The 15,113-nt window shown below is 43.1% G+C and overlaps 1 protein-coding gene across 1 annotated transcript; it reads right to left on the reverse strand.

Annotated features, from left to right (window-relative positions):
- Positions 1 to 1,026: 1,026 nt before the first annotated feature.
- Positions 1,027 to 9,162, reverse strand: LOC111065402. The gene is given in 3 exon segments (XM_022353547.1): positions 1,027 to 1,099; positions 1,101 to 1,261; positions 9,109 to 9,162. Coding segments are annotated over 3 exon segments (288 nt in total).
- Positions 9,163 to 15,113: the final 5,951 nt, after the last annotated feature.

Raw genomic sequence — 15,113 nt, forward strand, 5'->3', positions numbered from 1 at the left:
CAGGCAGCAAAAGCTAGAAGAGCGCGCTCAAAAGCCAGCCGCTCGCTCGTATGTGTCATGTGCGGACGACTGAGCATTTGACACACTAATTCTCATAAATTGTAGCACATTTAACCCTGCTCGCCCACCTTTAGCAAAAGAACTCTAGCGAGTGGGGGAAACCTTTCAGCGAGTGACCATAATATGCATTTTCATGGTCTTAAAAGGCTTAAATGGTGCTCGCTAAGCAACCATTAAGCTTAGTATTAATTACATACGCGATTTAATTTATTCATATTATCTCAGATGTTATATTTTTAACAAACATTAACGTCCAAAGTACTCGTTAAAGTGTGGTTGCAGATGCTGAGAGCTGTGCGGAGGTACACAGTCCAGCGCTGCCCTTTGCATCCTGCATCGGATTCAAATCCCAATGGAGTTTCACGTTAAATGAGTATGTAATTCTTTTTTACCTTTACTCTTTTTTAAATATATTCTTGTGAGCTCTGGGTAAGTTGCTACTACAAATCAGCGGGCATATCTTCAACTGCGGGACCCAGTCTCTCCACATTTAATCTAATGCTTTATTCCATCATCATGTGGGATGGATACCTCCAAGTATAAGTAGCTATCCGGCTAGTTTTCGTGTGGCTAATCCGCAAGTCTAGGAAATGCTGAAAATTCCCCGCTGGAGAAATCAGTTTGAGAACAAAAAATAAACAAAAAATGCACACAACAAAGGGAAAGCAGGCGGCAGCCATTTGTGGCACCTGGTCATTAGTGTCTGACTGACGGAACTTAAATTTAAAGTGTAACATCAATCATGGGGTAGCAACGAGGATGAAGACGCTGCCGGTGCCGCCAAGGAGTAGCAGCAGCAGCAGCAGCAGCAGCAGCCCGCTGGCCCGACCGAGGGCTAGGCTCAAGTGTTCACACGCGGGGCTTCCTGTTGCTCCTGTGGCCTGTGGCATGGTAAGGAGGAGGGTGGGGGGGACTGGGCTCTGGGGCCCAGACCTGCCACAACTCGAATTGTAATGACGCAACAATTTAAAGTTTGTCGTTGATGCTGCAAAACTCGGTGCTAATGGCGTCAGCGTCAACGTCTCTCAACTCATCTTTATCCCGCCCCTCCCAGCATCATTCTGGTTGCCTGGGTCCTGCTGGGTCCTGGATCCCGGCCTGGCCTGGTCTGCTCTGATCTGCTCTGTTCAGTGTTGTTGTTGATGACGGCGATTATTTGCGCCATGAACACATGGAAGCAGCTGCAAAAGGTGGCAACGTCCTACAAACCGTTGATGCGGTGTGGGGTGGCGAGGGGCGGGATGGCACACTTCAGACCCAGCAGGCCAGGTTGCCCGAGCAGGCAGGCAAGCAGGGCAGGCAGGCAGGCAGGCAGGCTTATGACTCGACTCTGTGTGCAGCAATTCAAACTTTAAGCTGTCGACGGGGCAATGTCGAGCACTGCAAACTGCAGACAGACATTACCCATCACCAGCAGAAAGAGATGGCAGGCAAAGAGAGAGAGAGAGAGAGAGAGGAAAGGGAGAGGGAAAGGAATAGAGAGATGCAGACACTTGGCAATACAAATTGAAATAGTTCTTCTAGCCTTCCTCTGTTCTGTCTTTTTCGTCTTCGGCCTAGCCTCTGTCTGTCTGCCTGTCTGTCTCTTTTGCAGTGCAGTTTGACTGTTGCTCTGCAGGATGTATTAATATAAATGAATTATTCGCATGACGCTCTCCTGCTCTCTCTTGCTCTCGCTGCCTCTGTCTGGTAGTCGGGGGCTTGATAGATATTATGATGGATACGCCTTAACGATGCTGCAGACAGACGACGATGCAGCTTGTACCCAAAACTTGGCCAAACTTTTATGGCCAACAAAGCAGAGCAGGCGAAGCAGCAGGAAAGGGAGAGTGCCAGAGAAAGAGACAGAGACAGAGAGACACAGCACCTGACATTCCCGGAAGAGTCAGTAAGGCAACAAAAGCAGCAGCAGCAGCAAAGTAAATAAAAACAAAAATAAAAACAAATCATTCGAGTCTTGAGCTAGGATCTAATGAATGAATGAATGAGCACAACACTGCGTACAGCACAGCGTACAGTTGTGCCTGAATGGGCGATGAGCGTTGATCACGGGGAACTAGTTCAATTAGGAGCACAAATTTTAAGGCTGAAAATAGTTTCTGTGAGTGTTCAGGCAACTTTATGCTTTACATTTAGATACGCCAACATTTTCTGTAGGAGAATTAACATCGATTAAATGTGACAAAAGCGAATGAGACATTTCTAAGTAGTACAGTTGTGCCCGACTATATTTAATTTAATTAATTTTTTAATCAAACACCCCCACACTCTGAGAAAAAAGCACTGCAATTGTAATATTGATAATAAAATTGTTATATTTGCACCAACTAATCAACGAGTCAATCAACCAACGACAAGTCAAAATTAAAATTTTTTCACTTAAAATTTGACATAAATAAAAAAATATTTAAAACTATATTATATTTATTTATTATATATATAATTTTTTAGATTGGTTTAAATATGGGTCGTAATAAAAATATATTTCTTTTTTATATTTTATATATATTTATATTTTATTTATATCTATTTATTTATATTTTATATGTCTAAATTAAAGTTAATTCCATTTAATTTGTTAACATTTTTTTATTTAAGAACCAAATAGTAATTATATATTCTGTTGTTTTTGTTTATTATGCCACTGCCACTTTTCTCGGAGTGTAAATAAATGAAAGAATTTTGCAGCACATTAAATATTAGTTTTTTATTACATTAATTGTTGAAGTGAAAATTATTTTTGCTTCAAAATTAAAAATAATTTCCCATGTAGCTTGAAGTTTGAAGCACTCATTCACTTAACCTGCCTTGAGTCATATTGACAGTCAATCCGAATCTCGTTTCAGTACCACAACCGACTGAAAATGAACATCCCAGCAGCTCCTTCACATCACACCTCTGAAAAATGAACTCGTCTTGGCATCATCATCATCATCATCAGCATCATCACAACTTAAACCTGAAATGACCAACTGTACTTGAGAACGAGCCCTGAACAATGCACTCGAGAGCAGAGCAGGGCAGAGCCAAGCTGAGCTAGACGCACACACACAGCCTGCCCCCAAGATAGTGAGCTCTTGGCCGTAACCCGGCCGTAAATCCACTCTACCTCTACCGCTACCCTTCTTCATCTCTTGGCAGCAACACCACCAGCACCAGCAGTCCTCTCCTCTCCACTAAGTTTTTGGTGTTGCATACAATTTGCCCATGGCCCTGGGGCGGTAACAGCAATTTAGACAAGTTTATTTATATGAATGTGTAGCTCTCTCCATTCGCAGAGGCACACACACACACACACAGACGGGGCTGGCTGCATTGTTGCTGCGGTTGCAGGACACCAGCAGCAGCAGCACCAGCAGCAGCAGCAGCTACAGCTATAGCTGTAGATGAAGTTCATGCAACGTGCAACATACAAAAGGCGCTTGGGGGCAAATTCTACTACTTCTACTATGCGCTCAGTTGCCAGCTAATGATATAATGAGCTAATCAATACAATTAATTAGCATTATCTGCATCCTTAAACGGGTGGGGCGGGGGGCTGGCCCAGGCCATAAGGCAAGCGTACAGCTCGAGGATAGAACTTTGAGTTTGGGGTATTACGTGCATTAGGGGAGGAGCACCGAAACACCGACGGGGGGTCCGGCTACGGGTGGGTTCGGGTGACCCCAAAAACCTGCAACCGAAACCCATTTTGACTGACAGTTGAACGCAGATCCCAGCAGGATAATGGCTGGTAAGAGGATATAGTCCGGAGGGGGGCGGTGGCCTGTGCTGGCAGGAAGGATTGGGTGTGGATGGTAGAGGTAGAGGTAGAGGTAGAGAACGGATTCATTCCTTCAATTGCAATCTCTGATTCCTGGGGTGCGCCTTGGCCATTGCTGCGTAAAAAGTGGGCTAAATGTCGTTGCCAGTATCCTGTGGAGGCAGCTTAAGCTTACCCCGTCAAGTACACCTCTTCCCCCCCTGGTCCCTTCCCCACTACGTCGGGGTGGGGGGGGGGTCCAACTTGAAGGCTGTGAAGCGCTCACCAAAATGGTCCAATTGCCGGCCAAGTGGTCCAAAAGTGCCGACGTCGCCTGTTGGATCGATGTCTTCTCTATATCTCTCTCTCTCTCTCTGTCTGTCTGTCTGTCTGTCTGTCTGGCTGTCTCTCCCTCCCTCCCTCTCTCTGTCTCTTTTGCTGTCTCTGTCTCATTTCATGGCTATTCCTCTTGCGCTGTCCTGTGCACCTGAATTGCTGCTGCCATGGACTACCATGGATGCTGTGCTCCGCCTCCCTCTTCAAGTAAAGCACTTAAAAATTGATGAAAGAGCTGGGGGAAAATACTTCGACTTCCTATTAACGATTTTCGGCTAAGTGAAACCATAAAAAATCTCTTTAAAGTTAGTTGACCAAGCGGCGTCAGCGACTATACATATATCGATGGCATGTGCTCAAGATACATGGCTGGATAAAGCTAATGATATTTTGTGCAGCTCCCAGTGTTCTCCATTGCATGCATTTTTGTTGTTGAATCAATTTTAAGTACCAGCACAAATTCCACATATTTATTCTACGTTCTAGGTATGCAAAACAGTGTTGGCTAAGATTTTTATTGTGCATCAAAATGGATCCGAAAATTCACATACATAGTTCTCCTTCGTAATCAAGCCAACTGAAGTAAGTCATGGCATTATCATGCAATGAAATTTATACAACACAATCGATAGATTGCCAAAACAGTGTTGAAAAGTGCTGTGTTAACAGTGCTGAGCAACACTGAGCAAAAATCTATGCAGCATTCAAAACTATCTGCCATCATCTTTCGAAACACTTTATGTACACAATTTTCAATTGACTTGTCATGTCTTTCTGCCAGTGTTGGTTAAGCCATTATCGAAACCAAAAACCGATCAATGGAAAAAAAATTGATAATCAACAATTTACTCGCATATTTGGCAATTAATTATGCCAAAAATTTGCCGCCCAATTAGAATTCAATTCAAATTTATATCCACAGACATTTCTGTATAATAATTTATGATCGAACTACAATTAAATTTATTCAACACAAATGGCCAATAATAGAAATATGCACAAAACCCCATAGATACGTGTACATATGTATGTATATTTATATATGTACGTGTACATACATATATTATTGATAACAATAACTAATAACTTAAGCAGCTTTAGTGGCTGAAATTCCACACGCAAAAGCAGAGAGAGAGCGGGCGAGCGAGCGAGAGAGAGAACCAATTCAATTCGAAAATGTTGGTTAGAGTTTCGGTTTTAGGTTTTAGTGGATTGCAGTCGAGTGGTAGGAGCAGGAGCTGGAGCAAGGAGCATGGCACATTCGTACAAAATATGTAAGCATAATGTAACTACAATGCATGGTGCATGCTGCATGCTGCATGGTGCATGAAGCGAGACAATACAAAATACTTGGGTTAAAAATTCTAACAACAAAATTGTGGCCACTAACCGAAATTGCATTTTCTTCACCGACAAGCTTGAGGTTGCCTCCCTATTCCCATCCCTCCAGGCATCCACTGACTTGGCCTTCTTTTCCCCACTCACTGATGATGGCTCTCCCACAGCTTCAGCTGAAAACAGAGCTCCTGCTGCTGTTTCTGCTACTGCCACAGCCACAGCCACAGCCAGTGTAACTGTTATTGTTGCATGTCATAAATGATGCTGCTAAACAGTCAAGAATAATCCGCTTCTGTGTGCATATCACAATCAAATGCTATACACCCACGTCCGACTTCCCAAACCCAGACCCAACCACACACGCACCACCAACTGCGGAGACCCCAAATAAATGAAAAGAAATTCTCAAAAAACAAACCAAAACGAAAGACAAAATAAACTTGAAGCCAAAAACTACATGTACCCAAACGACGAGTCGAAGGGGATTAACTATGAACGGAGAAGGGAAAAACCTGATGACTTAACCAGAAAAAATGAAGATCCATTTAGTGGCATTCATTTCTGATGCTACCATTGAATGATTGAATTGTCACGCGTGTATTTAATGTATCATTGAATATTCCAATGACAGGAATCATTGGGGCAGAGACATGTATTTTTAAATTTTATAATAAAATGCAAGAATTCTTGAGAACACAGTAAAAATAATGCAGAAATTAATAAAAAAAAATTGAAATAAAAATATTAATTATTAAAATATATTATAATATAATATAATAATTTTAATAATATTAATAATTAATAAAACAAAAATGTAAATATTAAATCAGCTTAAATTGAAATTTATTAAACGTAAATAATGTTTTCTTCACTATTAAGTACTCGAAAAATCATTATTTAATGTCTAATAAAGAGAGATTTTATGGCATATTAAGTGAGGCATTCATTTACGACTGATATTGGATTATGATTCATGAATGATGCCCATTTAAACGCCTTAAGATACCCTAACCCTAGCCCTTACACACTCAGGAGTGTGTGCTTCATGGTAAAACCAAACTCGAAACTTAGCCAAGGAATTCCCAAATATTTCCAACCAAAAACTTTACCCCCAAAATGGACTTAGTGGGCAGGGGGAGGGGCTGGATAGTTCAGGGGCAGATTTCAAGAGAGGTTGACTGAAAGCAGGGAAGTGTGCGGAGAGGAGTGGGGCCATGTGCAGCGTATGAGGAAGTTACAAACAACATGGCGCAGCATCTCGTGGCAACAACAAGAAAATCAAACATTACAAGAACTGGGACGCCGTCCCAACAAGAACACACGCATAGCGTGCGAGACAGAGAAATAGAGAGAGAGCACACACACGCACACATACAGCTGCATATGCATGGCCTATGCACACACACACACACACACACACACACACACACACACACATATCCTGGCATGGCTTGCGCTGGACAGACAGGACAGGGGACAGGGGATAGGCACAAAGTCGTGGTTTCAAAATCCAAGCACAAGAATACAAATACAAATACAAACAAAACAACAACAAAATGAAGCAGAAAGAGAAGAAATCAACAGAAAAATACACTCGCACACACACATGCACATACTCACACACACATACACACACACACATACAAATTAAAAATGCAGATTTCTATTGCAACATTCGGAAGTGCTTGAAAAATTGTTGTTGCTACTGCTGCTGCTGCTGCTGCCATCGTTTCCAGTCATCGTTATTGCCAGGACTATTCCCCTGCCTCCCCCCCCCCCCCCTGCCAGGCCTCTAGCCAGGACTCAGGCCCCAGATCTAGCCACCCAGCTTCCTGCTGTTCCTGTTCGAAAAGCCTCCCTCCCCGAAGAGCTTCCACTCCAACGACGACTCTTTCTATTTTCCCATGGCTCTCCACTCGCTTGTTTTAGATACACTTCTTGGCGAGAGTTTCAGAGCTAAGAGGATGCACTGCAAGATATGGGGAATGATTCATCACAGAATTGATTTCTTAAACTCATATTTGGCTGCTATTTTTATATATTTATGGAACGTGCATCGAAACTCTAGGGTTTCTATTCCATTACTGTATCAACGTCTCAGACGTGTGATCATTGCCCAACATGCTGCAAAAATCTACATAATATAATTTCGTATACCCTGCACACCCACCTATATCATATCTCATAGCTATAAGCTTAAGAATAATTATCTATGAGCAGAAATTCCTCAGAGTATTCAAAACTTCGAGGCTCAAACGCTGAGAAAGTCTCTTTGCTCTGCGCCTTTCTTGTTTTCTCTTTCTGGTTTTCTTTTTTTGTGTTCAGCAATAGCATCAAAATTGCAAAGAAAAGCCAGCAAACAGTCAGTAAAATATTGTAGCTGGCAGCTGCTCGATGGTCTGGAGAGGGTACCGGGTACCGGTTGGAGTTGAGGAGTCTCCCTCTTCGACTGCTGCTCGGTCGGGGCTAGTTTTGTATGAAAAGCGAGCGTAACAAAACAATGAAAACATCGTCGTCATCACAATCATCGCCATGCGGTGTTTTCTTGCCATTTGTTTCCCGAAACTCTCTTTCTCTCCACTATCTGCCACCTCCCCCCCCCACCCCAATACCCTCTCGCTTCAGCACGCATGAAACCAACAAACATGAAAGCACAACAACAACACCAGAAAAAACATGCAAAAGCAGGAAAATATCCAAGTGAAGCCGAGTGGCCAACAAAAAGTACAAATAACCCACAGAGGAGAAAAGTTCTACAAAAAAATCCTAAGCAAAGTCGATCTGGAATATACCCTACCTACGCGATTTAAAGCCAATGAATCTTAATTAATCTTAATCTTGATCTTGAGTTAAAATTTAGTTTATTTTACAGTGCAAAAATATTTATATTTATTTCGGTAATTTTAAATTAATCAATTTCGAAATCTGTATATTTTATTTGTAAGTTCTAGCCAAGAGTAAAGTAAAGATCCTGTGAAAATTAAATCCTTTCTTAATTCTTCATCGGGAACTAAGAATTAGGAAATATTAGAGTATTGTTTTGCTTAACACAGAATAGATTTATATTGTCTAGAACCGAAATGTTTTCTTTTTTGAATCCGCTAGACTAATGCCTAGAAAATAGCCAAATATATAAATATTTATGCATTTATTGTGTAGTGTCTATTCTGCCTGCATAACTCGAAATTTCTTCTGTAAAATCTCTGAAATCGTACTCCTTGTGGCAGCCTGACCCCCTACCATACCTTACCACTGGCAGCAGCAGCAGCAGCACAAGCCTTCAGCAGCGCCCTTCCTTCATCGTCATGTGGTGCAATGTGTGTGCATTGTCTTTGATGTTGTTGCTGTTGCCGTTGTTGGTTCGGGCTTCATCTTCAGCTGCAGTTACAGCCTCGTATCTGTGCCACGTCTAAGTCTAATGTTTCAAGCGTCAGCAGCAGGAGTGCAACAAACACACAAAATACACACACAAAAAAAAAAGAAACCAAGGGAAAAAAACGAACGAACAAAAGCTATGGCCAGACAATTAACCAGCCATCAGTCATTTGGTTTTGCTGGCACGCACTGGGGGGGAAAGGAGCTGCTGCTGCTGCTGCTGCTGCTGCTGCTTCCAACTAAGCAACTAAACCGACCCGGTACCAGCTTCCCAAACAGAAGCCAGTGGGAGGCGATTGCAAATGCAACATAGTCTTACATTGGAGTGCTCGCAGAGAGCAACCCAAAATGGACGCAGATGAATCAACAATTCAACAACAATTCATTTCAAAATGTTAAAACAAATGGAATACCCGCCAGCAACAGAAGAGCGAGCAGCCTGCAAACGAGCCCAGAACCACACATGGAAAACGAAAACCCTAAATCTTTCAACAGGAGATGGGCGACACTTTTGATTTTTATGGCACTTTTATTTCCATCTGCGATAGAAGTACTCAAAATGCTAGCTATTAAATGCGAATAATATAACTATTAAGAAATCTATTTTATTATAATTTACTCATAACACGAATGTCACTGTGTGCTGAATATTTTAAACTGATTCCATACGACACATGATAAAAACATTGAAATTAGATTCATTAGAAAATCGGACACGACTGCTGTACAAATTAATGTGTACCGGGATTAATTTTCGAGAGCTACGACAAGGAGATAAAATATTTACTTAAGCTGATTTTCTTCAACTGTTCCCTCTCCTATAGAGAAAGGAAAACCTGACAAATCGTAGCACCAATTAAAGCAATAGAAAATAGATTCAATGAAGTTGTATTAACCATTGGTGGAGGAGGAGGATGCATTGAGAATAGAGAACCTTCTAGGATACCTATTCCTTTTATCGGTTTGGTTAGTTATAAAATAAAATAATGTGCATGGCATGCAACAGCAAAAAACGACCGTGACATAGGACTCGAGAACCTGCAGTCTTCGAATCCGAAGTCCGACGCCTTATCCATTGGACCACACGGCCTACTAAGCTAAACTGGCTTGAACTGGCAGTTCAGGGACAGGCCGGGATCAGCGCTTAGTGGGGAGAATGCTGTTGAAAAGCCAGGCTCTAGGAAAATCCTCCCTTTAAATAGCGTCCTGAAGGTTTAATCGTTCGACTAGTCTTAAATGGTATATATTTCCATCGTCTATGCGTCTTACTCGCACAGAGTGCGTCGCTTCACGAAAAAGAGCGAGAGCAGAACTTATCTTTGGGAATTCGATGGAGTGAGCAAAAGTGTAGCAAAAGGGGGGAGAGTAAAAGTGTTGCGCACGTGGATGGATCGATGAATATTGGAGTAGAAATATTCATTTTGGGCTGATCAAGTGTGCATCGCGTTGGAAAAAAAGCCAGCGAGTCGAGCGTAAGTTATGAGAGATGAAAGCAAATGGAGGGGAGTGCATTATCAATACATATCAAATATTTGCAGAGTTTTTATTAAATAGTTCAATAGTGTAATATATGTGCAAAGAGTTATATAAAACAAACAAGTGTACACAAAGTCACAATCAAAAGAAAACGTCAAAGAGATAACGAGAAGGCAACTTTCGCTGAATTTTCTGACGGTGTTTGTTAATGTCACAAACTGAAAAGAAAAAATATATATTTAATAATGAAATATTAAGTATTTATATATTTCAAAATCCTTTTGCAAAGTCACAGATAAACAATCCCATTGTAGTTTCTTCATAATTAAATGATTTTACTATTGGACAGCAGCTCCCTTAACCATATACATATCATCAAACAAAGGACTTCAGAAGATTGTGTGGAAATTCTATTACTTCTATTTTATAGTTCCAATTGAACATTGGGAAATGTCCAACATATTTAAAAGATGCAGCATAAATTATGCACAGACATATTGGCCAAGTGCAAGGCAAGGCAGGGCAAGGCGGGGCAGGGTTCGGCTCGGTTCCAGCCCGAGTTCGAGTGTCTCTTGCTCCCCATGTGCAGCTACCAACCCTCCCAGCCCTTGCCTGTACAGCTTCACGTACCACTTCTACGTTAGACCACTGCCACTATGCCAGAATGTGTATGGGCAGATTTATGGCTTCTATAAATTGCATATTTCCCCTTTTATTGAATTAATTAATTTCACAAATAAAATTGTGAGAAAAGGAAATCCAAAAAAAAATATATGTATACGCATACATACATATGTGAAAATACATATACATAAATGAATTGATAGCTAAGCCAAATTGTTGGCTTTCACATTTAGTTAAGGATTGAAATCGTTACTCGATTATAAAAGTTTTTGGAATCCCTCGGACTAAAGGAATGCTTCCCTTTCTTGGGTAGTGCCGAAATGGCAAATGTAACTGGCAGCAGGCTGGTCAGTGGAATCTGCTGCGATGCTGCCTACAATGTTTTCTTATCCATTGAGGTCCACTCCGCCTCGTCCAAATTGATAAAGTTCTTTGCTTAAAACTTTTAATATTTATTGGCATCTGTAGCTTGCCAATTATATTCCAATCAGGCACAAATATGACGGTAATCTATCAAACCAGTAAGCAATATAAATGCAACGCTCTTTGGGCGTTGCATTTGCCAAGGTCTGATCATGGGGTTACCGTTTCCCCCGCACCATCCTTTAGCGCTGACAGACAACAAGTAAAATCCATTAACTTTACGAAATGGAAATTAATTTCATTTTCCCCTCCCCCCACCCCACCCCCTGTTACACACAGGACAGGGTATGGGCAATACAAAAGTAGTTTGTATTTTTATGCTCGCGAGGGGACATTGGTATTCGTGAGGTAAGCCTTCAAGGAGGACTCCCCCATAGAGTCTGAGAAAGTGAAATGTTTGTCAGAAGCTGAACGCTGAAGCTGGGTGGGGGGGTCTCTCGCTGCCTGTCTGGTGCTCCGCTTTGAGGTTGGATGACCTCCCCGCCGACCAATCCAATGTTAATTTCAATTGGCCGATGCCGTGGTCTGTGGTCGTATGTCGTTGACTCCTTGCCGCAACTAAATCAAGTGCTGCACGTGGCAGATGCACTCCGGCTGCCGTCTCGGTTTGCTCTCCGTCTGGTCGAGGGACGATGGACGGGTGGACGGGTGGGGTTGATGCTCCGTTATCGCACTTTTGGGCATGACATGAGCTGCCGTCGCGTAGGGAGGGGGGGGGGGATCCCTTTTTGGCAAATGTCGCGAGTCGCGAGGCGTCGCTAACGTGGACATGGACATGAGCAATGTGCACTGGCGATAAGGAAGGCGAAACTCAAACTCTCAGAGCGGCCATCGTCGTCGTTGTCGCCATAATTGGCCAGTCAGTCAGGAGAGGGGACGGCCCAAAATGGCCCGGGCTCAGTACTCCCACCTTATGATATCCCATCGAGAGCCACCGCCGAGCCCCATCGAACCACACTCCACACCCCACACCCCACACCCAGGCCCACCCCACACCCAACACCACTCCACAATCAATTGAAGCGTAATGGCAACAGTTCAATAACTTTTTGGCCATTCTCTCCATGGGATTGCATTCGGTTTGCCAGAGCTCCGTGCCCGTACGGCTGATGATGATGACAATGATGATGCTTCAATTAACTTTTGTGGATCTAATGAGTTGTCATGTTTTGATATTGCGGGGAATTGATTCGATTGCATCTGTTTGTTAGTGGGTTTCTGTCTGGGCAGCAGCAAGATGGATTATGTTAAAGCAACAACAACAACAAAAAACAAACAAAAAACTTAAATTTGTGGTACCCAAAAAACCAGATGAAGTTACCTCTCAAGCTGGTTCTCTCTCCCAGTCTGGTCATATTCGGTCCTAAATTGTTCTCTACGCTCTTCAGCCACGTTCTGCAGCATAATAAAAGTTAAGACTATCCAGTAATAGGGTGGGGGGTATTTCCCTTTTAATATACATTTCTTTGCACTTTTTTTTTTCAAAGGTAACCAAACCAAAAATGCAACTTCTTTTGGTGTTCCAACTTAAAGCAAATCCCGTAGCCATGCTCGTTGCATTAATCAAGAGCCCAAAAAACTTAAAGGCAATGACTAATATTTCTGGCTATCAGCAGCGCCAAATAGCCAACGTTGCCGCCCACCTTCAGCTGCTCAGCTCCAGCCCAGCATGGCCAACGACACCCTTACCCTTCACCCTTCTATGTGCATATAAAAGCGGCCACATATATCAATGCATTTTGATGCACTGTGACAAGAATATGTCAATTTCAATGGGTTAAAAAGGAGCTCGTGGATTTAGCTTCGAATTAATATTTGCCAATGGGAAATTTTCACGGCATATTCAAAGAACTTTTGTTCTTGGATATAAATATTTACAGCATGCACTGGTTTTTCTGTCAGTGTAGTACATGGTTTACCTGGCGATGGTCTTGGTCTGGAGTCGGGTGCTGCGAGTGGTACGGATACGGGAACAGGGACTGTGGCACTGCGACTGGCACTGGGACTCTGTCTGGGGTCTGGGACTGCCGCCTGGTTCGGGGTCTGCTGCTGCTGCTGCTTCTAGTGGGTTGACTTTTGTGGGGCGGGGGCGGGGGGAGTGGCACTAGCGCTATCATTGCACAAGTGCGCAAAATTTTGGACTCAATTCACGTGCTCTGCTGCCAAAATTGTTGCCTTGCCCGTCTCTCTCTCTTTCTCTCTCCACCTATCCACCTATGCGCCAGCGCCCTCTCTTGGTCTCGTCTTTCGCTCCATAAATTTGCACATTGATCGCCCTGTGGCTATGCCGTTGACTGCGCTGCTTCATTGCAACACATATACATACATACATACATACATACATAAGTATGTATGCATGTACATACATATGTATGTATTTAATTCGATAACAGCGCAACGGTAACGGGAGTTCTGTTCGAAGGATTTTTACCCAACTCAGCGTAACTCTCTTTGCAGTTACTGGTACTGGTGCTCTCTCTCTCTCTCTGTCCTTCCCTCTATTCGCCCTGCCAACCGCATTGCACTCTCTCAAGTGCAGTGAAATAGTTGTGAAACACTTTGCCAAAGATGAAAGATAAATCCAAAAAGCAAATGGCAGCGGCAGTAGCAGCAGCAGCGGCAGCGGCCGAGGCAACTTTCAAGTCCGAATAATTTTTGCATATTACCGAAAGTTTTGACTTTAAGGCAGAGGCAGAGGCAGCGGCAGAGTAGATGCCGACTGAGGAGAGCAGCTTAAAGTGAGAGAGTGGCCGAGCGCAGCAGTTTGATGAGAAGAGTAAGTAGCTTGGAATTGCGGTACAGTGCAGTTTGAGGAGAGGAATAGCATGAAGAGCGGAAGCAAGCGGTGGCGGCTGACCAGCAGCATCGGTCACTTTTGCACTGCCACATTCCACCTCTCTTTCGAAGTGTTTGCATTATTGTTGCAATTAAATACGCTTGATTGAGCAGCACACCATGCAAGCTGTATATTTAGACAGGGTGAGGGAGAGGTACTTAATATCTGGCACATAAAACTGCTTTACCGTTCACTCACACACAACAAAATATAAGACTAGAATGGGAGCACACCCTTCAACTTCACCCCACCTCACCCTACTTCACGGTACACCTTGCACTAACCAAACGCTGTGCATAATTTAAATGTCTAGAGCCTCACACCATACAACCGCCCCGGCCCCGCCCGCAAACACCAGTCACCGTCCAACGCCGCACTCTGACCGCAGCATTGTTCAATGTGCCAAAGGGGCAGAGAAAGCAAAGCAAGAGAGTGAGAGAGAGAGAGAGAGAGGGATAGGGAGAGAGAGAATTCCTCAAGCATCCGGCCTGCCACTGTCAATAATTAAGTGCGAATCTTGATATGCTGGAGCTGTCGCTGTCGCTGTCGGTGCTTCTCCTGCTTCTTTTGCTTCTCCATTCTTGCCTGAATTTCTCTCTCTGCTGCTATTTCTGCTGTCTGCATTTATCCTTTTCCCACGCTCAATCTCTCGTTTTCTTTTTGTTTCTTTTGCATTCGCTTCGTTTTGATTAAATTAAAAAGTTACCGCCGACACAGTCCTTCACACAGCACAGACACAAAACCAACAAACACACACAAACAAATAGCCAAAGTGAATTCTTTTCTTTTCTTCTCTCTTTGCCCTTACCCCTTCCCCCTCGAACGTCATCGCATGTCCACTAATTGTCTCTTCAGCCCAGCAGAAGCAGTCAGACGCGCCGCGCCGTCAATTGTCTCTCACTG

The sequence above is a fragment of the Drosophila obscura genome, unplaced genomic scaffold, assembly GCF_018151105.1.
Source record: "Drosophila obscura isolate BZ-5 IFL unplaced genomic scaffold, ASM1815110v1 contig_73, whole genome shotgun sequence".
In the NCBI taxonomy this organism is placed as follows: domain Eukaryota; kingdom Metazoa; phylum Arthropoda; class Insecta; order Diptera; family Drosophilidae; genus Drosophila; species Drosophila obscura.